The sequence below is a fragment of the Mytilus californianus genome, unplaced genomic scaffold (genome assembly GCF_021869535.1).
Source record: "Mytilus californianus isolate M0D057914Y unplaced genomic scaffold, xbMytCali1.0.p SCAF_9, whole genome shotgun sequence".
In the NCBI taxonomy this organism is placed as follows: domain Eukaryota; kingdom Metazoa; phylum Mollusca; class Bivalvia; order Mytilida; family Mytilidae; genus Mytilus; species Mytilus californianus.
In genome coordinates, this window is record NW_026262745.1 from 36,644,741 (window position 1) to 36,670,529 (window position 25,789).

At 31.2% G+C, this 25,789-nt stretch overlaps 1 protein-coding gene across 11 annotated transcripts in view; it reads right to left on the reverse strand.

Annotated features, from left to right (window-relative positions):
- Positions 1-244: 244 nt before the first annotated feature.
- The window catches only part of LOC127715639 (kelch-like protein 5), a 90,996-nt gene continuing 65,451 nt past the window's right edge, over positions 245-25,789 (reverse strand). For 8 of the 11 annotated variants that reach the window (XM_052221755.1, XM_052221754.1, XM_052221750.1 and 5 more), the window contains 8 exons: positions 14,230-14,426; positions 10,740-10,952; positions 10,005-10,194; positions 8,067-8,291; positions 6,688-6,850; positions 5,845-6,057; positions 4,932-5,103; positions 245-4,384 (listed from right to left, as the gene is read on the reverse strand). In XM_052221755.1, the coding sequence (XP_052077715.1) occupies positions 4,325-4,384; positions 4,932-5,103; positions 5,845-6,057; positions 6,688-6,850; positions 8,067-8,291; positions 10,005-10,194; positions 10,740-10,952; positions 14,230-14,426 (1,433 nt within the window). In that variant the 3' untranslated portion in view covers positions 245-4,324. The remainder of the gene's footprint in view (positions 4,385-4,931; positions 5,104-5,844; positions 6,058-6,687; positions 6,851-8,066; positions 8,292-10,004; positions 10,195-10,739; positions 10,953-14,229; positions 14,427-25,789) is intronic. The other 3 variants (XR_007988513.1, XR_007988512.1, XR_007988511.1) reach the window with 3 other exon arrangements.

A 25,789-nucleotide genomic window follows, 5' to 3' on the forward strand; every position in this document is an offset into this window, starting at 1 on the left:
ATTTATAAGTGAAGATTCCAGTTATACATATCTGCCTTATTGTTTTACTCGCACAGTGGCAAAATAGATCGCTGGGGAAAATTAGTTGGTTTACAATATACCTCATATCTTTCAATCCTGTGAAGTGTTTTTCACACTGTTAGTGAACTTGGGATATTATGCATGAGTAATAATGCCTTTTTAATTCCAACATGCATTCTCAATGCACTTATAATGTTTTAAACTAAAAACTGCAACACTCATATAGTTTAAAAATTTTATTTGACTTTTTATTATAAAGTACAAAACAGGAATGAGATAATATGTACATACATTTATGGAGGGATTGATTTAAACAATAATTTGGTAACATACAAGGTGTCCCGCTACTTGATGCAAGCAGCTTTTGTGGACTCATTTATTTTCCTGGATTGAGGAAAATTTTTATTTTCGCGGATATTTGATTCCAGGGTATGCCCAGGTCTGCATACAAATAAACAGAAAATTTATACATTGTTGAACATTCAAATTCTTGGTTTATCTATATCAACTAATTCAACAAGAATCCACAGTAAATCAAATTGAAAAATTTTTAGCTGTTGATAAAGGAGCAGATTCTATTTGCTATGAAATTAAAAAGGAACTTATTAGGTCTACCTTATTAATTTTACTGTATAAAATGCAAGAAAATTTAACTTAAAGAATTATATGAATTGGAAAAAATCTCTATGCAGTTATTGTGTGGCTTCAATTTACATGTTTCTTCTATTTTTGTGACTGATATATGCTTTATTTCACAAAGATAACTATGTTGAAAAAAATCCTAATTCAAAAACAGTCACGAAAGAAACTGTAATATTAGATTATTGAAATAACCACAAATTATCTCTTGGCGTCTTGTCAATCTTTACAAATGAAAAGATTATTATATCAGGGAAAAAATTATATGACCAAAATTGGACAGCATAAAATGTGCATCACTGTAAATATAAGCTTATTTACTTTTTAGTGTTTTTTCAAGACTTGTTGTTAAAAGAATTTCAACCATTATATTTTAGTAAATGTCCCATCAACAAATCAACATTTTTCTAAACACTTAAATAAAACATTTATTACAATCTTTTTCTATTTTTGAATTTATAAAAATTTTGACAAAAGAATGTACAGCAAAAACACAATTGGAAAACAGGTACTTTGTAAAAATGTTAACCTAGAATTAAGATATAATGTGGTTATTTCCCCTTGTTATATCTGAGCAGAAAGAGAGAGACTGAGTTGAACACATGAGACAATCTGACATGTAGCACTTTTAGCACTTTTATATCACTTTTATATAAACAAACATTTATCCTAACTATCATATGAAATCTATCCTAACCATGCATTTGAAGATACTTATCTTAAATATGATATTTATTGATTATGATATAAAAATAATTTATTCCTTATTTACATACTAATAATTGTAGAGGAAGACGATTTGACAATGGAAGTGATATTTTGGATTAGCTGTCACACTCTAACTACAAATGTATTACATTCTATTCATTCCAAATAAAATTAAAATCATATCAATATAAATCAATGTTGATTGAAATGCCAAGGATTAAATGCCTTTATTTGGCCTAACATTTTTGAGAGTTTTCATTTTTCAAATTTTTTCAAGTCAATGCTTTTATGAATTTGATAAATGTCCAAAGTTCATAGATTTATGTATAAGTTTGATTGAATAGTTGTTTCACTTTGTGAATTTACTGACGCAAATTTACAATTGTTTGAAAATGGTTAAAATTTGATAAAAATACAGATTTATTCAGTTTGCATTGGTCATCCCAAACTTTCCACATCACAATACTATTGTCACATCTTTATATTGACCAATTGCATTATTGGAAAAATCATTTTTGTGGAACAAGAATGGGACAACACTTAAATTTTGGTAGTATTGACCAAAATATTACCATTTTTTTATGATTTTCGACAATTTCTCTAAAATCACTGCTGATATAATTTTTTTTTACTAAAAAGTTTTATTTCATATAACAAATCAGCTGAAAATGCAAAATTATATTTTTTTGTGGACAAATAATTAGGCTAAAATAGGATCCCTAGTCCTGTGGTTTATCCTAAATAAAAATTAGGATTCCTAGACCTGTGGTTTTTTCTAAATAAATATTAGGATTCCTAGACCTGTGGTTTTTTCTAAATAAAAATTAGGATTCCTAGTCCTGTGTTTTTTTCTAAATAAAAATTAGGATTCCTAGTCCTGTGTTTTTTTCTAAATAGATAATTAGGATTCCTAGTCCTGTGTTTTTTTCGAAATAAAAATTAGGATCCCTAGTCCTGTGGTTTTTTCTAAATAAAAATGTCCTACCAAAAATATGAAAAAATTATATTTAAAACTACTATTTTCAATTTATGACAATAATTTTTATCCACAACATTAAACTACTTATATAAAGAAATCTGATTCTAACTTATTTACATACACACAGTTTTGGTAACTGGATATGCTATTAATAATGTTTAATATTCGATGTAAAATGATATGATAAGCAGAACTTGAGCAAGTCTGATAGGAAATGGAAGATCAAAAACAAATAGCACCAATATAAACATATTCATTAATTGCTTTAAATATTTTTTAAACAGAAGTATTTTTTTTCTTCAAATAATGATATTAACGATATTGATGAAAAATTATTTTGGTAGCAAGGACTCTGATTTTGAAGTGGTAACCTTTATAAATTTCAACTAAATTGTGATCAACCTCATTACAGATAGCATCATAATGTAAGCTTCAACTTCTGTATCTACAACTTTACAAGTAAATATCTGCTGGAGGAACTTTTAATGTCTTATTGAATTCACTACACATGGAATATGCAAATTTAAAGATATGTACAACCACAACTGAACTAAAATGATGAAACTTATTATTAATCCAAAATTACACATAATGAAAACACGAATATCAACAACAAAACAAAAAAAGTCAAGTTTCTACCATGAAAAAACTTTTATAACAATAAATCAAAATTTGGTCCCGACAATATTGTGAGTTGGTTAAACTCTTGTCTAATGTTTAAATTACTATGAAAGGCACCATCATTTCAAAAGGCACTGAGAAAACACCAAAACTTATTTGATTATATTTCATGTTTTACCTTTAAAACAACTACGTTCTATCACACACACTAAACAAAATATAGCACTTATATAATAAAAAAAGATTGCACAATAACATTTGCATTGATACTATAATTCGAAAATAACTATGTCATTATTGATATAATACTGTAAGGAGCATGACCTTTAAAGGTAGACAATGTTTGTAATTCTTTACATGACACATTTTACTACTAACATTGAAAGGGCTGTTCCATAAAAACATACATAGGACCCAGGGAAGGCACTTTGAAATCTCTACTATGGGTGGGTGACAAGTACAGTGGAAATGAAATTGAAATTCTAAATTTGCCTCTATAGGTGGTTGCCCCATTATGAAAGTGCCTTCCCTGAGTACCATGTATGTTTTTTCTGGAATAGCCATAAGTTATACTGAATCATTCATGATTTTTTGTTGTAAAAATGGCTACTGATTTAAACAGGATTAAAATGGACTGTTTGACCATCCTCTCAGAAACAAAAGAAGTTTTGCACAAAATTAAATAGTTGTCAATTGTTTGACATAGCAATCAATAATAGCACTTGGTAAAAATGTTCAGGCTTCTACCTTTTTATCACAAAAAAACAAAATATAGGTTTAAAGTTTATCTAATAATAACACAATCTGAAGGACATAATGCTTCATTGTATGTACACACTTTCACTTTTAGCTCTGAGCATTCCAATGAAATGTTGTAGTTCTGTAATATCAAAAAAAAAAGTTTATAAGTTCTAAGTCATTAGGAAATGCACATCAAGATTAGTTTTCCTTACTTTGAATAATATCGAAAGTAAATTAGTCCGTAAATGAACTACTTGTTACTTAACAATCATATCATACTAAAAATTAGTAAGTATAAGAGGATATGTGTTGGTAATTGATAATGACTAAAAATAGAATGCCCTTCTATATACAAGTAGTGTCCAGCAAAATAATTTGTTAACAATAGGAGGTAAATTTGCCAGATCTGTCTTTATCCATGTTTTTAAAACAATGTTTTCTTAGTCTGTTTGGATATGTAACCTTTAGTCTGACCATGGTGACATTTTAATACAGAGACAAACTACTTCATATAGCATCTGTATCTTTTAATCTGTTATGAGATTTGTGTTTTCGTCCTTTGAAGAATCCCGATGGCCACTTCTTTAGCGAAGATAGTGACCATTTCCGCTCTAGTCATCTGTGCGGCACATGTACAACACAAGCACCTGCTCGTCCTGTACAAAGTGGTGCCATCTGGAAAATAGTAAAAAAAGGCATATTAAATTTAACTGCTGTGAATTTTATCTTGATGTTTTATGCTTTTGATCAATTTGTGTGTTTTATAGTAAAACATTTTATTGACATCTTTTTTTCCAAATGGTTCTCTGATTAAAAGCGTAAACCAATAAGCAATGAATTAGCCTGAACCAGTATGATGTCAACTTTTGCTATTCACTGACCTTTACCAGGCCCTTTACACATCTACTGAATGCTATTTCTCTATTCACAATTTTAATTTGAGACTCATCAGGGTTTTTGTTTTTGTTATATCTTTAGGATTCTAAAAAGGGTTAGCCTGATGAAAATAATTATACTTTTGCCTGTCTTTATAAGTACAAGCTACTTTTTTGTATAACATTGTTGTAGTTATATATAAAAAAAAGTTTATAATTTCTACGTCAATAGGACTCTGGTGGATAGTTGTCTCATTGGCAATCATACCACATCTACTTATTTTTATATTATGATTTTCTAAACAAATTGCTTTACACATTTATTTAAAGAATAGTTATTATCTAACCTTATCCCATTCATTATTGACAGGGTCATAACATTCAACATCCTGTAGGTATTGTTGTCCATCATAACCTCCCACAGCAAATATCTTATCTCCTAACACACATAGTCCTACTGCATCTCTCGGAGAACTTATAGGGGATATCATTGTCCACTGGTCACAAGTGGGATCATATCTGTTTAAAGATAAACAATTTTCAACATTCAAAATATTTACTATATATAAGTATATATATATAAAGTGCCTAGAAATCAACCTAACAATGTTAGAGTAGATCTGATTCTTTACTTCTTCCCCGAGCGGGGCTGGAACCTGTATTTTTCACTTTTCACATCTACGACAACACTGCCTAGCATTGCGCAGACACCTTATCCCCTCCTCTAACTATAGCTGATTAAAATCAGCTTTCATTTCGGGATGTGATACCTTCTCGTAGTTTTTAAACAAGGATATCTAATTACAATACACAAAGTATTTTTAAGTGTACAGGAATAATCATCTACTTATCTCTTCAGTATAATTACAGGATGATGTTCTATTTTTAGAAGCATACAATCACTATGTATATATATATATAGTTTCCAAGTAATGATTGAGATACTAAAATGGTTAATTTTCTGAGGTAATAGAGAAGCAATATGCTGTGTTGACATGTTTCTTTAGTTTTTTTTGTCAACAGTATGAATGTCTGCACTAAATGAATTTGAATAATTCTTGTGAATGTGGCTGTACTGTTTTTCGAAGTTTGATTTGATGACAATAACATATATTATGTTTAAAGAAAAATACACCTACCACACTATGGAAGTTTCTGAATTTAAAATCTGTTTTATTGGTCAACATCTATTTTTGCTGTAATATCGTCATCTTAAAAAGACGCAGTTATTTATAATGATGAAGTAGTATAGTCTATTACCTTTCTGCACATTCAAATCTACTACATGTAGGGTTGGTGGCAGGAGCTTCATGTCCTCCTACAGCATACAGATAGCCACCACATGTGGCTACACCAACACCACCTCGTCTCTTAGACATAGATGTACATGGTAACCATTTGTTAGTGTGAGGGTCAAAACATTCAACTGTCTTTAGGCAAGAGCTGCCATCTCTTCCACCTACTGCATATAATCTGAAAAAGAAACAAAATTATTTAATATCATACGTGAAATATAAAATATTAAAATAACACTATTTTATGTAAGGATTTTTTTTTTTACTTTTTTATCTCTCTTTGAATTAATATTTGCTGTTTCTATAATGAAATACTTAATAAATTTTCTGGCCTTCTTTCAAAAAAACATTTCATATCATAGAACCTACATACATCCTATTGAACATTATTTCAAAATTTCATGTTTTTTATAAAGAAATCAACGAAACATATGGGAATCATTTGAAAATCTTTTCACTAAGGCAAGTAACATAAGGGAGACCACTAAAAGATCTCTTATTAAATATAATAATTATCTCCCTTGTGTAAATTAATTCTTCTGAGTTGAAAACTGACTTATGTTTCACAGCATGCCATATTTTGAACATTATTGTAAATTCAGAAATTTTTCTGATGGTTTAATTATTGGGAAAATTGCAACAGGACACATTTTGCCAAAAAAAAAAAAAAAAACAAACTCGCATTTTGAATTTTGATAGAATGATAAGTATGAAATTTAGTCTGAAATAGCAATATTTAATCTGTGTTCATTGCTCAACAATTGGATGCAAATAATTCTGAGTTTATTGTTATCCATTTGTTTCTTACTTTCCGAACAGTACAGCTACCCCTACAGTACTTCTGGATGTAGACATAGGTGCTACATAACTCCATTGTCTGGCCTGGGGATCCCATCTCTCTACAGTGTTCAGGTAGGACCATCCATCATGGCCTCCTACAGCATACATTGGTCCCTCTAGTACACCTACACCTGTAAATACATCATTTGAATTGGTATAGGGTATTAAATTTCTTACATATTCTGCACCAATACATTTGATTATTTTGTGATGACAAAAACAATCCCAAATCAAAGAAATGAAAATATTCAACTGTCTTTTATTTCAGTGGGAACCAATATTTTATTTCAATGGGAAACAAAAATTTTCTTTCAGTGGGAAACAAAAAGTTTATTTCAGTGGAAAACAAAAATGACCTCACAGTAACCTACTTAAGGTCAAATCATGTAAAATAAATGGGGAATGTGTCCATGGGACACAGATGATGCCCCCGCTTGCATAAAACGTTATAAAGGGATATAACTCAAGAACTGTAAAAGTGACGCTACCCAAATTTGTACTTGATCTGAGTTTTGTGGTAATAAGCATTCTGCATAAGTTTCATAACATATGGTTGAGGCAAACTAAAGTTAGAGGACGGAAATGAAAAATTCAGCAATTTTTCCATTTGTAAAGGGGCATATATACATGTAACTCTAGAACGGTAAAAGTGACGCCACCAAAATTCAAACTTGATCTGTTTTTTGTGGTAATAAGCATTGTGTATAAGTTCACATTTGGTTGAGGCAAACTAAAGTTAGAGAACGAAAAAATTTTTTGGGACGTACGTACAGACGGACAAGGGTAAAACTTAATGCCCCCTCCGCTACGGTGGGGGCATAAAAAGTTCTTTTTTTCCAATGTTTGGGTTTTTTAATTAAGAAATTCTGCATATGCAAATAACAATATTGATGAAGATGGGAGGGGACAGGGGAGGGAGAACCCAGAGTGAAGAATCAGGAAAGTGGAAGCCTAAATTAACAGAAATAGGACCATTAGTGAGAATTAAGAAGGGAGGAAAAGGACTTGTTTTAATTTGGAAGAGAAGGAATGAGACAAAATGTCCTCCTGTCAATTACAAATACTGTGGATTCAATATTACTTGTGAGATAGCAATTTTGATGGATTTCCTGGGTATACGTGAACCAAGAAATAAAATCTTCAATGAAGCATGAAATTTTTATAGGCTTGTATGCAGGCTTTGATAAAACCATGAAATCAAATATCAATGAAAATACAATTTTTCTCAATCCACAAAATTTGGAACCCACTAAAATAAATGAATCCACAGTAGTCTTCCTTGATTTAAAATCAAAGAATTGTTCTTTCTAAATTAATTTGTAAAACTTATTTCATTTTTGTCCATACCTAATCCATGTCTGTGAGTAGACATTGGTGGCATCAGTGACCAGGATTTATTTTTAGGATTATAACATTCGACTGTATTAAGTGTTTTGAGACCATCTCTTCCTCCAACTATGTACAATTTATCATCTATTACAGCCACACCAAACTGTAGTCGTCTGCCATTCATGTTGGCTACCTGAGTCCATGCATTGGTTCTGAGATCATATTTTTCAATGGTAGTTGCGCCTGAAAATAATGGAAAAACAATCAAAACACTGTCTATATCTTATGTGATACTGTTTACTTCTAAATCAAACTAAGCCATTTCAATTGATATTTTATAGTGTGTCTTTCTCTGTTGTGATGTTACATTAATGTTTCAGATAAGGGTGAAGGTTTGGTACCATTAAAACATTTAAACCCCGCTGCAATTGTTTGCACCTGTCCTAAGTCAGGAATTTGATGTTCAGTAGTTGTCGTTTGTTGAAGTGGTTCATAAGTGTTTCTCGTTTTTTATATAGATTAGACCGTTGCTTTTCCCGTTTGAATGGTTTGGATGGAGAGTTGTCTCATTGGCACTCATACCACATCTTCTTATATCTAAGTAATGAAAAGATGGCACTGTAAAGAATAATATTCAAAGTACAAAAAAAATTGAAAAGTAAATCGTAATCAATCCCATATATATGTATGCATTAGGAAAAGTTTTGGTAGTTGTCATCCAGAAAAGTAATTGAAAATCAGCATGAAAGTTGGTTCAAACAAGAGGCTGTCAGAGTGACAGCAAACTGGATTTCCTGCAGAGGTCGAACACTGAACAGTTGATCAAGTATGGACAATAGATTTAAGCTTAAAACAGCTCTGAATTTGGATTGTGATTGAATTTTTGACACAGCATAGGTTTGTGACACAAAGTGAATGTGGTCAAAGAACTGAAAAATTTGAAATTGGACATTTACCTTCATGGTCCAATATCCAAAATCTAAGTACATTGTTAGAATCAGCATATCAAAGAACTCCAAAAATTCAATTTTTGATGAAATCAAACAAAATATTAATTTAGGACCCTTCAGACCTCAATGTCAATTTGATAAAGGAGCCCAAAATCTCTAAATACATGGTTAGATTCAGCATTTCAAAGAACCCCATAAATTCAATTTTTGTTGAAATCAAACAAAGTTTAATTTTTAACCCTGATTTGGACCAACTTGAAAACTGGGCCCAAAAATCCAATATTTAAATACAGGTTTAGATTCAGCATTTGAAAGAACCCTATATATATATTCAATTTATGTTGAAATGAAACACAGTTTAATTTTATCCATATACTTATAAATTTTCTGTTCAAAGGGAAATAACTCAAACTGAATAAATCATATATATATATAATGATAAGCACTTTTGCTACTGAAAAGGTCTAAAACTTAACAACAAGAACAGCTAAAATCGTGAAAATTGAACTTGACCTTCATTTAGTCACAGGAAACAACATATCTAAATTTGAAAAGATTTTGTTAAAGGGTTTTTCATGTTAATGAACGGACACTGTTTGGCAGCCGCCCGCAAGCCTGTCCACCTGCCAGCACGCCCGCCGTACAAACCCAAATCAATAACCGATTTTTCTTCAGGTTAATAAAATTTGAAATATTAAAGGAAGATAACTCCAATTCTAAATATTACTTTAACAGCAACATCATTGATATTTCTAGAGCAGATTGTTTCATGCACCATGTGCAACTTATGTAATTCTATTGCCAAGAATGGTAATACACATACACATCAGTTTGTAACTTGAGTTTATATTTTCATTGATAAATTTCTTTAAAAGTTCATGGATAGAATGAATAGAATGTTCTGACCAATTTACTATATCTTTTTTTGCTCTCAAAAGTAGTGATAAGGTCTCGAAAATTGAATGCAATCTTTAACCCAAAAATCAAATTTTAATGCTGCACCAACCTTTTGTACAATCTATACCGCCCACAGCATACATAATGCCAACAGTAGATTTTCTAGGTTTAGTTCTAGGACTTTGGAATGATGAGCGACGTTCAGGTAAAAGATGGTATTTTAATGCTTCCATGATCAAAGCTTGACATTCTTTATCCTCATGGAGAACTGAGTTACTTTCCACATGATCAGCAATGAACTGTATTATAAAATAAACTTATGTTTTAAACTATCGGTAGTTCTTTGCTTTAATGTGCTCTTTTTTTGGTGTTTTATGTCATTGGGTTGCTGCCTCACTGACATTTACTTCACACCTGCTTTCATTCATAACCATTTGTAGCAATGATCTAACTTGCAAAAAGATTGATAGTATAATAAAACTGACAGCAACTGTCTAAATGTCTGTACTTTTTTTTTTATATTTTTCATTTTAAAATTACACAACAGTTTGACAATTGTTTTCATTTTCGATTAATTGCCTACATTACAATTTGAGGCAAATTGTTGCAGCCTCAAATTGTTGTGGAAGTAAAAAAATCATACCAGAAAGCAGCTTTAGACCAATCAATAAGCATCTTCATTGTTGAAATCTTATCATCATCACAATTTATAGAATGGTTTTTATTCACTTGTATGATTTACAGAGTCATCTCCCTTCTATAGTGAAATAGTGTGTAAACTTGTAAAAAGAAGTATGCCTTTATAATTGACCGCAATAAATAACTTTTTATGATTTAAACATACCTGTGGAGACATAAGAGGTAGTTTTATATGTGACAGTAGTTTGGCTAGGTATCTTTTCCTGTTAGTATTATCGTGTTTGGTCCACATCATCAAAGCATGGAATATTGTCTCTTCATCCGGGACATTCAAGTCGTCGCTGGCAAGAAGACGACAAACTTCATCAGAGGGTAACAACAAGTATTCCTGATTCTGTATAACTTGTACAAAGTTTTCCTGGAAATAAACAAATTTACTTTGAGAAAGACAAATTTGTTGATCATTGAGCTTTTGCTCAATAATGATACCTTTGTTATCTGTATTCGGGGGAATTCAGTAGTTGATAAGTGATGGATGTGAAAAAGATATAACACATAATAGCATGCTCACTTGAAGGTATCATCAAAGTCCAGGCAGCTATATAGAAATCTATTAACATTGAAAAAAAGGTAGGAAATCACTCAATATTTTAAGTGTTAAAAAAATGCCTGGTCTTACACACTCACAGAATCTGTTGCTACATGTACCATGGTAAGTATATGGAGCAAGATGACTTATATGTTCTAAGTATCATAATACCTCTTACAAATGTCTTCTCCTATCATACATTCCTATCTAGTTTTGACTGACAGAATTCTCTTGTTTTTAAAAAAAATGTTCTATCTTGTTTACAAATTGATTTATTTATGCCACACCTATAGTAGTATACCATGAGGCAGACTAGGTTTAAGAGTGATTGGAATTGAATTATATGGTTTGGCACTTGGAAAATGTAAAAACTTAGTTCAACTTCCTAACATTTTGGTAAAATATATATTGTCTATGGAAAATTAAAAACCATTTTCAATTTCATATAATTACCAATTCATTCCAAATTAAAAAAAAACAAATTTAATTGAGAAGGTTTTATTTACAGCACAACAACCATTAATTCTCAAAATTACAAAAAATCCCTTCTTGATATGGTATAAGGCCCTGGTTATCATATTGTTAAAATTTTTAGTTTAAAAAGACTAACAATGAAAGTCGAAGTTGCTCTGCAGTATATAATTCAATATATTTTAAGTATTCTCTATTAATCTAGATTAAATTTCTAAACTGTCACTTAAGAACAAAATCAATGAAGATTTATTTATAAGTTGTTATGTAATCACTAATAAAGCAACATGAGACCAATCTAACCAGCAACAATAATCATTGATGTAGTTGTATTACATGGGGATGTTTTAATGATATATATAGAAAATCTTTCTATTTTATTGTGGTAAAATTTATTACTTAACTTTTTGTAACAAATGACAGTTAATGTTACCACTGGTGCACAGGGAGACCAGAAGAAAAAGACAGTGGGCGGATGTAATTGAAAACCTATTGCGATATTATGCACTATTGATGAGTAACAACAAGTCTGAATTTCATAATCATTAAAATGAACCTAGCAGCGATGGAAATACTTTAAAAGGGAAATTTACATTTTTTTTTTTCATTCTTAGGATAATATAAAGAGATTTAAAAGTATGGATGGTGTACATATAAATTGTTACTTAAAAAAATATGCATAGCAGCAAGAAAACCAGTAGAATGATACAAAGAATTTAAAAAAAAAAATTGAAACACAAGAAATGAGATGGTCCATGCCCAAAATTTTTTTGGTCCTAAAATTGATCAACCTTGTAATACTTTGGACTTGTTTCTGGCCATATTGGTTTAACAAACATGAATGAAATTATTTCCTCAGTAAATTTTGATCTCATATACCTTTTTGCCATATCTGTTCTTTTCTAATTAGTTGATAGTGAAAGAAAATAATAAATGAATAGTACAAAAGTGCATCAAACTTGCAGATTTTGGCATATGGGAAGTGTCAAAATATAATGCATGCATAAGTGTTGTAAATGTTCTTTTAATATATGTACAGATTTGAAATTAGTGAGACCACACGATGCTGTAATTCAATGAAATAGCTCCATTCACAAAACATCCTAAAGAATGGCACTTTAGTGTGGAGTTATGAAATTGCAGAATTTGCAATATGCACATCATATAAAATGATTATGACATACGAGATATGAATATGAGATTATGGCTTCATTTTCTTACTAACATTTCGTACAAAGAATATTTTCATGTCATTTTTCTGACATTGGCTTTTACTGATAATGAAGTTCATTAGGCTGTCAACAATTAAAGCCTTCAAATGTTGCTTTTTTCTACGTCAGCAATGCTAGGTTAAATACCTATTACATAATTCTGAAGTCTAGTAGTCTTTTGTTCAGTAGTAGTTCCATCTGGGTAGTATGTGTCACAAAGAAAACAGAACAAAGACAAAGACATTTTGTATTTTGAATTATGTCACAAAGAAAACAGTATAAAGACAATGAATTTCTGTATTTTGAATTACAGACACAAACTTCTTCTATATCAAACAGAATAAAGTCTAACTTATGAGTCAGCTTAACTTAATATTAGCTGTTCTTTTGAGGTCCTCTTTTTCATACAATGTATGTTAAGTTTTATATTCTTCACTTATGTATCATAACTTATGTGATATTTATATGAATATATCCTGAAATAACTTACTTTTTAACAACAAACCAGAGACACATTTATGGAGCTATTTTTTTGGTTAGTGCATTGACTTTTTTTCAAGTCCTACTCCTAAAGTTGTCTTTTGCTCATTGTTGAAGGACGTATGGTGACCTATAGTTTTTAACTTCTATGTCATTTGGTCTCTGGTGGAGAGTTGTCTCATTGGCAATCAAACCACATCTTCTTCTTCTTTTATTGCTAAGCCCCCCTCCCTCAACTGAAGATAACTGATCATTCCCTAAAATCATAAGAGTTCTTGATAAAAACTTTTCTTAAACAATTAGTGCTGTAAAATTTTAAACTATCAGCAACCAGGAAGTGGCTGTACGACAGATGTAAACATTGCTTACAGGCTATAACTCAACATTATCAAGCTGCAGAGAAAATATAAAAAATTCCCTTCCAAAGCAGCCAAGAAAAGTGAAAACTTTCCTTGTACAATGAATATTTTAAAATTTCAAACTATCCACAAAAAGGAAGTGGCTCCCTGTTGTATGTAAAAATTGCTTACATGCTACAACTCAACATTATCATAATCAAACTGCAGACTAAATATAAAGTAATTCCTTTCATAGATTCCAATGATATTTTGTCTCAAAGGCAATTGCCACAATTCTCAATTATCTATTGGTGGGAAACAGTGGTGGAATCTGTTTCCATATAAATTTAGTTGGTATGTAGGGAAGTTTTCTTTTTCACTCATCATCAAACAGATTTTATTTTCTTCTGTGAGACATCATCAGGCATGGTCACACTTAATAATTGTAATAGCGAAATCAGAAGAAAGCAAGAAAATGTGACTTCATTCTAGAATTTTGACCACTGAAGAACTGAGTTCAAGTAAGTCCACATGTAAAAATAAAGAAACATTCTAAGAAAGTATTATTTTGTTGAGTATAAGAGGAAAAACAATTGTAATAATTACCATGACATAATTGTTTGCTACTTTATACAAGTCTGTACATCCCTGAATTTCTGCAAACTGTCTGATACCAATACAGTTTGATGGGTGAAGCTGTTTCATCAGAAAACTACAGCAGGCTTCAACTACCTCTGACAGCTGAAGCAGGCAAGCTGTGGACAATAGACTTTCTACTGTGTCTTCCTGTAAACCAATCTTTCCTGGTGGACAAAAAGATTAAAAAGTTAATGTAATGGCAACAGCAACCAAAAAAAAAATGCAATCCAAAAAGATAAAAAGTTAATGTAATGCTGACAGCAACCAAACAATGAATGCCATCCAAAAATCATCTAATGTTCACTATATTGTCTCAATCAAAAAGTACATTAGATTTAGAAATATTATCATGATTTTATTATTGTGATTGAAGAGCATTGGACTTAAATCTAAATGTGTGATTTATTTTTTGGGGAAATGATATCAAAATTTAGAATATGAGTCACAAAAATTTCTGAATTTACACAAGTCATGACAGTTATCTATGACTGTGTGTGTGTTTGTCTTGTAATAATTTGTAAAGAATAGTGCCATCTCTTTTGTACCTACTTAGAGATTATTGCCAAGATAATCTGTCTAACTCAGTAACTAAGAGTCGTAATTACATAATGTACTTAAATTTGATATCCATGTCCTTGTCTTGTGACGAAACAATCTTGAGAAAGTACATTTTTGGGGAACTTTTTCTGACATGAAGTGGATAAGGCATTTTAATGGCTAATATTATGACATGGAGCAGCATTATGAAGGTAAAACTTCATTATATACACACAAAAAAAAACAGTAAAATAAGCAGTTAGTGAAAAAGTACATACTATTATATACAAGGGTCTTGTGTGGGAGGTCTTCATTTCTGAAGTCTTTAATTTGTTATGTCATTTTTCTCTATTCTTTAATATTTGCTTTGTCTATTACTCTCTATTCTTTATATTTTAGCACCCCATTAGTCTCTATCTTTTTTTTTGGCCCATTTTTCTCTATTCTGTAAACCCCATCCAGACCCTCCTCATGTATTTTAATGGATGACATACATGTGTCACAATTGTTTGGTCCTTTCAATCATTATGATGCATTCAGAACCCATAGACAAACTATGTCACTTATGGAGACCCTCCCAATATACAACACAAATAAGTCTTTTCAATCATTATGATGCACTCAGAACCCACAGACAAACTATGTTACTTATGGGGACCCTCCCAATAAACAACACAAATAAGGAGCTATAAGTTTACATATAAATAAAAGGAGACGTGGGGTATACATCAATGAGACAGCGACATCCAACTACAAAAACAATCGAAAGACATCTAAATGTCAAGACAAAATACTAACTTCCTTAGTAGCTTTCTTCGTTGTTTTAGTAAAAGCCATGCATTTACATGAAATATTTACTTTGGAGTGTACATTTCATATAAACAAAATAGTTACTTAACTTTTATTTTTCAAAAGTCCATCACACATTTATGAACTGGGCAATTAGCTTGTAAACACCTTCTTATTTGAAAATTGTCATTCCTCAATTTCATTTTTGAACATTCAATGAAATATTTATTTTCTAAAGTCTCAAAGAGGTTATTATGACCTCTTTTTTTATTTTCCCAACTACAAAATTTAGTTTCTGCCAAGACTGTGGACAAATATAACATAAACAATAGCACTAAAACCCCATTAATCATGCATAAAATATACTTTATGAAATATATTTCTGTCAATATCCCAACCAAACAAGCCGACACTTAGGTTTTGACCCACAACAACAGAGAGCCATTTATCAACAAAATATTTTTGTATATTGATTTGATGAACCAGACAGATTTCTGTGTTTTATGGCAAAGAGAACATCAAAACTGATGCCAAACTAATCCATTACGAATATGTCAAAAAAGAAAGGGAAATGATGAAAAAATCTATGAAAAACAGAAATTAGCTTATTGACCAATGTCATTTATGTGTTACGTTAATATTACAAATTATCCACAATTTCATGTTTTCTCAGTTTCTCTCAAATAACATACTGACAACCGGTGAAAACTAAATCAATCAAAATTCCAGAAAAAATATCTTGCATTATTGATAGGTTTGCCAATGTAGGGATATACCATGAAATATGATTTGATAAATTCCTAGAAAACTCAAGTACCTTATAAGATGAATAATATTCTTGGAAATTATAACTTCAAAAAAACAATTTTAAACTGAACTTCTGGCCTAGTGATCATAAACTTTCAAGTACAATCTGAGTACCAGGTAATATTTTAATACTGAGAGCTTGAACTCTTTCTGATTTATTTTGTGAGGCTGTTGTTGCTCACATTGTACTTATTGTTTACAAGATGGTGTGTACCGGATTCATTTATCTCTTTGACCAACTAAAAGTTAACCCACCCACTTTTCTTCATAACAAATATATTCTTAAAGCAATTTTCTTCCCCTTCATCTAATGAAAACTTGTCCTAATGAAGCGTAATTCCCATCTTGGTCCTTGTAATCAGTCAATTAGTTTTGTAGCCTGAGCCCATACAATCCTAAAATAATTTTTCACACTGTTCAATCTGTATTCTTGATGAGCTGACCGATATAAATCTGGTAATGAGGCTTCATATACAAGGAAGTTCAGAGAATGGTTTTACCAATGAAAGTGGATTTATTTTGCACTGGAAGATTTCTGAATCCCTTATAGAACCATCACATCATTGTGGATTTAGTTGTCATTTAAATAAACAAACTTTTGCACATCTTGTTTATGGGTTTTTGTCAATTATTTCATGTTTTGTTGTTTTCTTTGCTCATGTACATTTTGTCAGTGCAACATGCAAAATTTTCTTTTAAAACTTGTTAATACATTTTAACTTATCTATAATTTTGTCTATTAGTTCATGTTCTATTGTTTACTTTTGTCATTTTAATTTGTTTCAGTGACATGCAAAACGTCCTTTGAGATTCGTCCTTTGAGATTCGTGTCAAAATTGGCTTTCATGTAATTCAAATTCAAACTACAGGTAAGCTGACATGTATAGTCATGTCTGGCTTATCATTGTCAACAAGTAGTGTCTCATTAAGCAGTAGTTGATTTAGGTTGGGGGCACAGAGGGCATTATAAAGACCGCCCTACCTTTTTGGCTAAATTTTTTTTTTTGCATTAAATTTAACAAAATTGTTTTGCCTGGCTACGCTCGTCATAATTTACACAAAAAGTATAATACTTACTTACCGTGAAAAATATGCCATATATAGCATACAAAAAACTGCACTGTTTTTTTATTAACTGAGGTAAATATTTTTGAAATATTTCAAAATTTGAAATAAGTAGTTTGAATAGATTTGCCAGTTTTGGGGAGTTTATAGATTGTAAAAAACAATTTGTTTTCTGTCTAACTTAATTCATGCACCTAAACAAATACATGGCTATAAGGGCTGCAAATGGGACATTTACTTTTGACTCAATATTAAAAAATGAATTTCTATTTGAACTCCTTACAAGGTTTAAAGAACAGAGTTTCAATCTTAGTAAGATACAGAACTATTGATTTGGTTAGATGATAGGCCAATCAAATATTCATGGACAATTATAAAAAATATTCTATTTCCACTAGTCTGACTTGATTAAACTCGGTTTTGCGTGTTATTTCTGTTATATTCACAAGAAAGTCAAAAGTACCATAAAAACAACTTTTCAACAAGACATGCTGAAATGTCTCGCCTATTTTACTGACCATTGATTTTATGTTAATAGTACTAAATATAAAGCTCTACTACAAAAATCACATAAACTTAACATGATCCAAGAAAATGTGGTCAAGGTCAGATAAACCAAACCAGAAATACATGTACACCTTACAATCATTCCTTACACCGAATATACTTGACTGTTGCTTATAGTATACATGAAACAGACAAAAACCATGAAAACTTTATATTGACCAATGAACCATGAAAATGAGGTCAAGGTCAGATGAACCCTGCCAGACAGACATGTACGCCTTACAACCATTCTACGATTCAAATATAGTTGACCTATTACATATAGTATTCTAAGAAACAAACCTAAACAGGAAAACTGAACATTGACCAATGAACCATGAAAATCAGGTCAAGGTCATATGATGCCTGATAGACAGTCAATCCATACACCAAATATAGTTGACCTATTGCTAATGGTTTGAGAAAACAGACCAAAACACAAAAAAATAAACATTGAGCAAATGAAAATGAGGTCAAGATCAAATAAAACCTGCCAGACTGACTTGTACATCGTAAAATATTTCCATACACCAAATATAGTTGACCTATTGCATAAAGTATATGAAAAACAGACCAAAACACAAAAACTTAACTTTAACCACTGAACCATGAAAATGAGGTCAAGGTCAAATGACACCTGCCAGTTGGACATGTGCAATTTATAATCATTCCATACACCAAATATAGAAGACCTATTGCTTATAGTATCTGAGATATGGACTTCAACACAAAAGCTTCACCTTGTTCACTGATCAATGAAATGAGGTCGAGGTTAAGTGAAAACTGTCTGACAGACATGAGGACCTTGCTAGGTATGCACATACCAGATATAGTTATCCTATTACTCATAATAAGAGAGAAATTAACATTACAAATAAAATGCTCCGCTGGGGCGCAGCTTGATAAGACCGCAGAGGTCAAACCCTGAACAGTTGGGGCAAGTATAGACACAACATTCAAGCTTGATACAGCACTGAATTTGGATTGTAATTAAATATTTGACACAGCATAGGTTTCTGACACAGAATGAAAGTGGTCTAAGAACTTAAAAATTTTTAATTTACCTATTCAAACCATATCATTATTATTTGCTTTTATATATAAATCAGAAATAACCAATTTAAAATGGAAAATTTTAAAGAAAAAAAGGGAAAAAAAATCCCCCCCCCCCCAAATTTTTTGAACCCCCTTATGATTCATCACCCCCAAACTCAATCCCAGCCTTCCCTTTGTGGTATGGTACCTTGCAGTACAATTTCAGAGAACACAAGTTATTGTCTGGTAACTAGAAAAATGCTTGTTTTTTGGCCCAAAAATTCCTTAACGTTTAGGGCAATTACCCCCAAACTCAAACCCAGCTTTCCCTTTGTGATATGGAACCTTGCAGTACAATTTCATAAAGATCCATACACTTACACACAAGTTATTGTCCTGAAACTAGAAAATGCTTGTTTTTTGCCCTTTTTGGCCCCTAATTCCTAAAATTTGGAGGCAATTACCCCCAAAATCAATCCCAGCATTACCTTTGTGATATGGAACCTTGTGGTACAATGTCAGAGAGATCCATACACTTACACACAAGTTCTGTCTTATTTTTGGCCCTTAATTCCTTAACTGTTGGTACCATAACCCCCAAAATCAATCCCCACCTTCCTTTTGTGGTATTGAACCTTATGGTAAAATTTCATTGAGATCCATTTACTTAAACTAAAGTTAGAGTGCGAAAACTAATGTGTCTTCGGACGACGACCACGACGACGACGCCAACGTCATGCCAATATACGACCACAAAATTTTTTTTGCGGTCGTATAAAAATCTTAACTTTTTTTCAAGTAGTCACTGAACCATGAAAATGAGGCCAAGGACAATAGACATATGACAGACAGAAACTTCATAACATATATATAAAGTATAAAGCATCCAGTACAAAAAAATGGAGATGAGGTATGATTGCCAATGAGACAACTAGCCACCAAAGTTCAAATAAAGTGGATGTAAGCAATTATTGACAATTGTACGGCTATCAACAGGTCTTCTTCCCTCAAAAATGTGCAGCTTTTAATTAGTTAGTAAATGCCACTGCCGCCAGATCACTATCCCTATGTCAAACTTTCTGTGACAGAAGTCGCAGGCCCAACAAAAATCATTAGGGAAATCATGATTCCCAACTGGTAAAATAATGTTTTTATTGTTGTTCTGGTTGTTGGGGTGGTGTAAAGCTATTTTAGAGTCCAAAATAATAACATTTCGCTTTGCTAACAATGAATTCCTGCATCACCTCCTGTGAAATCTAAAAAAATTATGACCAGACAACATTAAGTTTGACCATGAGATTATCAAACAATACTATAACCTTAATGGACATTGTCAATGTAAACAATAAAAAACCCTTCAATGTATAATTGAAAACTTCAAATCAATAAATTGACAGATAATAAGTTTTTATGTATTTTGATATTGAAACATATAAATCATCTTGTAACTTGTTGATAATTTTTTTAGTCTAAATAGACTGCACTTATTTCTTCTTTATTTTCTAAGAATAATAATGACTAACAATCTCTAAGAAACCTACAGGCAAAATTTGAAATAGATTTCTTCTATTCAATCAAAATTTCCAAATGACATAATATTTTTCCCATAAAACAGTAATATTTTCCTGTCTTTTAACACCAAACAATCATAATTCTTCTCTCAAGAATGACTTTGACAGAAGTGAATGACTTTCTTTTCCCATGTGAAATATTATAAGAATCTCTAAAATTGTCTTCATCAAAAGCAACTAAGTTATATCACTATAAATCTGAGGGAAAAAATTATTTGTCAACAGGGAACAGGATTTAAAAAAATATTCTGTGAGAAAACATAGAAGAAGAAATCTTTGGAGTCAGTAAATTGAAAGACCCCTTAAATCTAATAATATTAATCAAGACATAACTCACAGCATACAGATATGTAGCATTGAGAAATACAATTGTAATTCATGACAACTTTGGGGAATCACTGGAAACCAAATTTCCATGTCTGATGAATCACTCTAAACATATTAAATGTTGGACCACCAAACATTTGAAAATCCAAATGCTGGCCAAAAATATGGAATATCTTCAGGTTTCAAGGAAAGAAATTCATTTTAAAGATCCGAAAGAGAATCTAATTTAGTCTAGTCTATTTTTTTTTTGCTCTAACTATGCAAAAATACATTTGACACTGGACATTAGGCAACACACTCTGTTTTCTCTAGCTAGGTTTGGATTGGACTTATCTTTCTAACGGATTTCAAATTGCTTCTTATATGATTCACTTATAATCGTTCTTATATTTATGGAATATGTAAAGAATCTATACCATAATTCACTGTTTAAGAGTCTAAGTATTACTTTGAAATATTTTCAAAAGCTGATACAAAATAAAATGCTCCGCAGCCAGGGCACAGCTTGATACGACTGCAGAGATCTAACCCTAAACAGTTGGGTCAAGTATGGACACAACATTCAATCTTGATACAGATCTGAATTTGGACTGTGATTAAACATTTGACACAGCATAGGTTTCTGAAACAGAATGAATGTGGTCTAAGAACTTAAAAAGTTGAAATTAGACATTTACCTATTATGGTCCAATATCCAAAATCTAAATACACGGTTAAATCAATGAACACCAAGAATTCAATTCTTTTATGAAATCAAACAAAAAAGTTTATTTTTGGACTCTTTGGACAGGTCTCAAAGCGGACCAATTTGATAATGGGGCCTAAAATCCATGATCTTAATACAAGATTATAATCAGCATATTAAAGAACCCATAAGAGTTAAAGACTTTGAATTTAACCCTTTTGAACTTGTTCAAGAAATAAGCAATTTATACAAAGTATTAGAAAAGTATTGTTTTCTGCTCTTTTTTCTAAATGGTTAGGGCCATAACTCCCAAAATCAATCCCAACCTTCCTTCTGAGGTATGGAACCTTATGGTACAATTTCATAGAGATCCATAGACTTATACTCAAGTTATTGTCCGGAAACCAGAAAATTCATGTCATTTTGCTCTTTTTTTTACCCTTATTCTCTAACAGTTAGGACAATATACCCCCAAATCAATCATAACCTTGAAGTCCTTTTGTGGAATGGAACCTTGTGCTACATTTTCATAGAGATCCATACACTTATGCTCAAGTTGTTCTCTGGAAACAAAATGTCTTCAGACGATGATAATGTCATACCATTATATGGCCGCAAAAATTTTGAGGTCATATAAAAACTAAATGTGACTGGTTTATATGTCCTAAACAATGAATAACTACCAACAGCATAAAATCAATTTCATTTTAATGTAAGAAAACTGAAATTACCCACCCCTCTGATTATAAAAAGTTGAATGGTTATATTAAATTGAATACAATTTGGGTCTCTCACTATTCTTCTCTTTTCTCAGCCACTTATTTGGTCTCAGACAGATAAAAGACATAATATTTTTATATATATATATACAGACAGTAACAGTCTCTTAAAGAATATATATGGCTAATAAGTATCCAAGACAAAGCAAAGTCTATAAAAAGTAAATAGTTATTACTACAAAATCTCTTCATCTAAAATATTCTGAAAAAAAAAACTATTCATCATGTGGTCATTGACAGAATACTATTTGCTGATCTCCCGGAATTGTCCCCGACATTATTGTTTTTCTAAATGGAAATCAGTGGCAATATAGTTATACACAGATAAATATAAAAGAATACAAAATTATTTTCTACCAATTGAAAAACAACAGTAGATGACTATATTGAAAACTGATGTTCTTAGTGGGGATAAATGACTAGGAAATTGCTCCAAGTTATTACAATTGTTCTCAGCAGTCACAGAACACCTGATGAATGATCTGATGCTAAATTGTTCCAAGTTATTGTATATGAACGAGTTCTGTAGTTGAAACAGATCACATGATTACAAACTGAAACTTAAAGTTCTTTTATTTTGTTTGCTGTTTGTCTTGATGCTAAACATACATTTGTAACTTAAAAGTCTACATTTGCATCTGCAACTGTAAAATGTGACACTGTGTGTCTGACAACAACTTTTGGGAATTATTTAAAGCATTTAAATGATTGTTGACAGCTGGGAGAAAGGCAAAATGTATATTGTGGTTCGATATGCTTTGTGCCATTGCATGATTGAGTATGTTTAGGTTATATAGTCTTAAAAATTTGACGCCTTAAAAAAACTAGTTATTTCAAAAAATGTGTTTGCTGTGAGGCTCTAATCATTCCATAATATTTCTTACAACCAAAACCGTACATGTGTTAACTGAACTCTTTTCTTTTGGGAAAAAAAATTCTCTCAATTTTAACAAAAAATAAATATTTATTTACATGTCATACCTGAACAATGAAATACTTTTGAAACTCAAAATTGAAATCATTTTTCACTTTTCAATTGAAATAGCATCCGGTCAGAATGGGGACGTTAAATCCAATGCCTTGTGTAAAAAGAGTGCGATGCTCTCTGCATCCTAAGAACCCTTGTAACAACTCTTTGATGGGGTCTATAGGTGGCCTGTTGCAAGGCAAAATTTCTCGCCCTATCCAATATACCCTCATTTTCCTGTTGCAGTCTAAATTTCCCTGACCTTCATCCCGGACGACCTCTATTACAGGACCTACCTATTGTATTTACTGTTAATTTGTTCTCGTCCTGAACTTGCGTGAAATATTTGCCACTGGACATTAAGCAACAAACAATCAATTAATCATCAATTGAAATAAATATTTTTTTTTCACTTCCATTCTGAAACAATTGCTCTGTTCCAGGGAATAGAAATCAAACAATTCATTAAAAAAAAAAAGTGCCCTAACAAAAGATGAATGGTCTGTGAATACCCACTAAGGTTTTTTAGTTGTCTAGATTCAATGAGGAAAATAAGAACACAGTAATTATTTGTGGGATACAAAACTGGTGTAACTTATTCAAAATCAAAAGAGAAATGCTTCAAGTTCAAATCAGAGAAGCCATTTCTGTAATAGGTAAATTTTTTTAAGGCCTCACATCCCTTGTACTTCTGGGAACAGATTAATTATAATGATGAAAGCTATCACTATAATATTTCTAGAGCTTTTCAAAATTGTGCTGCTGTTAGGGATTTTTCTCTCTATAATTTCAAAATTTACCATGACTGGAATTTCCACTCATTTTTTTTTTAATACTGTAGGTGTTATGATAAATGGTGTTCAGTCATGTGTAGAAATTCTGATTATGATATCTAATTTTCCAAATATAAAATTGACTATTCCAACATATTTTCTTCAACAATTCAATATTATTGATCAGAAATATGCATCCATCAATGAAATTGCACACCTCAAAAGCAAACAACTGCATTTAAATGCTTCCACTTCACATTAAAACTTTTTAAAGATGAAAAATTTGAAATATGAAACAGGTTTTAGTAATGAGTTTTGGAACCATCATAAAACAATAGGTTCTGTCAGATCACACATTATATCATAGTATTCATCTAAAATCACCAGACAAAATATGAGATTTTTCTACTGTCACAATAAAACACTGATGCAATCTACATCATTTTCATTAATGTTTGATGACAATCTTTTACCTGACAATATATTGAAAGGTCGCCCATTGTTTGTTCTCCAAGCAATATTTAAATAGTAATTTGCTAATTGGAGCTTTTCTTTAATGATTCTGTTGGATTTCAGCATTGAATGATTAATTCAACACTAGCAAATTTCAATGCAAAATGAATTTCGAACACAATGTACTGAATATGCACTATGATATTCTGCTAACACAGACAAATGTCTTACAGGTGTGTCCTTTCGATAGTATTATAAATGCAAGAGTTGAAATTTAAATGGCAATACTGTTTGACCATCTGTACATGTAGAAAATTGAAATTGAAAAGAAGAATGAGGATATTAACAACTAGTCACTATAAGGCACTCATTCATAATATGGCCATCAACAATGAAAAAAACTAACATACCCTATAGAACTAGGTAAAGCTATAAACCTCCCACAGTGGTGAAACAGCACAACATAAGAACACACTATAAAAATCATTTGGAATTGTATACCAAGGACAAAGTTTTTAGTACTAACATACCAGAAACAAATTTAATGCTAACATGTACATTTAACTTAGATGAAGGTATTATCAAAACAGCTTTAAGGATGATTCAGGCATTATCTTAATACAATTTATAACCTAAAAATTTCCTATACAAAAAGCTGTACTAAAAATCTCTGAAGACTTTATTTCTGGTTTGTTTTATAAAATTAGTAATCAAATGATTAAATCTAACCACTTTTTAGGGAACAGCTCATTATGGAAGTATATATTTGCAGCTTTTTTTCAAGACTATGTGAAATAATTGCCACTGGACGTTAGCAAGCAACAACCAATTAATCAAGACACGTGAACCAAGAATTTAAACTTGCTATCGTATTTAAGAATATTGGTAATGACTAAGCATCTTATTTCAGAAGCAACAGATTGAGTCACTTTTGTTGTTATTGTTTTTTAGAAAATGAGAGTCCAATTCTGTATTTGAATGATAAATGAGCGTTACATCATCAATCAAACTATTAAATTGTACCCCCGTGACGGGAGGATGTACAGATGTGCAACAGACATTTAATTATTGAAGGAACAATTTCCGTTATTTTCTTCAATTATGCAATCCGGAGTAATTTCTGTGCAATTCGGATGAATTAACAATGTAGCAGACTCAGGAGTTCATTTCTTGAGGGCTTTAATAGAAATGAA